This window comes from Loa loa, assembly GCF_000183805.2.
Source record: "Loa loa unplaced genomic scaffold supercont3.5745, whole genome shotgun sequence".
NCBI classification, from domain to species: domain Eukaryota; kingdom Metazoa; phylum Nematoda; class Chromadorea; order Rhabditida; family Onchocercidae; genus Loa; species Loa loa.
Window position 1 is genome coordinate 1 of NW_018113915.1, and position 506 is coordinate 506.

General features: G+C 21.1%; 1 protein-coding gene across 1 annotated transcript; it reads right to left on the minus strand.

Annotated features, from left to right (window-relative positions):
- Nucleotides 1-133: 133 nt before the first annotated feature.
- Nucleotides 134-340, minus strand: LOAG_16329 (hypothetical protein; the record flags this gene model as incomplete). The annotated part of the gene is made up of 1 exon (XM_003151817.1): nucleotides 134-340. A coding segment is annotated over one exon (207 nt), but the record flags the coding sequence as incomplete, so codon positions are not given.
- Between the last annotated feature and the right edge of the window lie 166 nt (nucleotides 341-506).

Consider the following 506-nt stretch of genomic DNA (forward strand, 5'->3'; position numbering starts at 1 on the left):
AAAAAATTTTTTTTAATGTAAATTTTAATGAATAATTTTATTTATCAATTTTTCTAAATGTTTTATTCTTTATAGAATTTCAAACTTTTTCTCTTCCATTTTTTTTTTTTAAATAAATTAAAATATTAAAAACCTTTCGTGCGCGATTTTCAGATTTTGATTTGTATTCATTCTTACATTGTTGTTTTTTAAATCTTCCCAAACTTCTTTTACGTACAACATTAATTATATTGTAAATGCCTTGTAATGAATGTTTTCGTTGCGTAAATTGAGCAGTTGTTAGCAATGGTCGACGTACTTCTTCTGATGTCACCAAAATATGTTTCGGTTCTTCGATAACCTTAAATTAAAGAATTGCTAAAGGATGAAACAATAGAGTAATTACTAATTTCCTTTTTTTTTTTTTTTTTTTTTTTTTAAGATAAAATGAGAGTAAAATTAAACTGTAAATGATATAAATATTTATTGAAAAATGTTTATGATAAAATTGAAATTTATAAACTTTT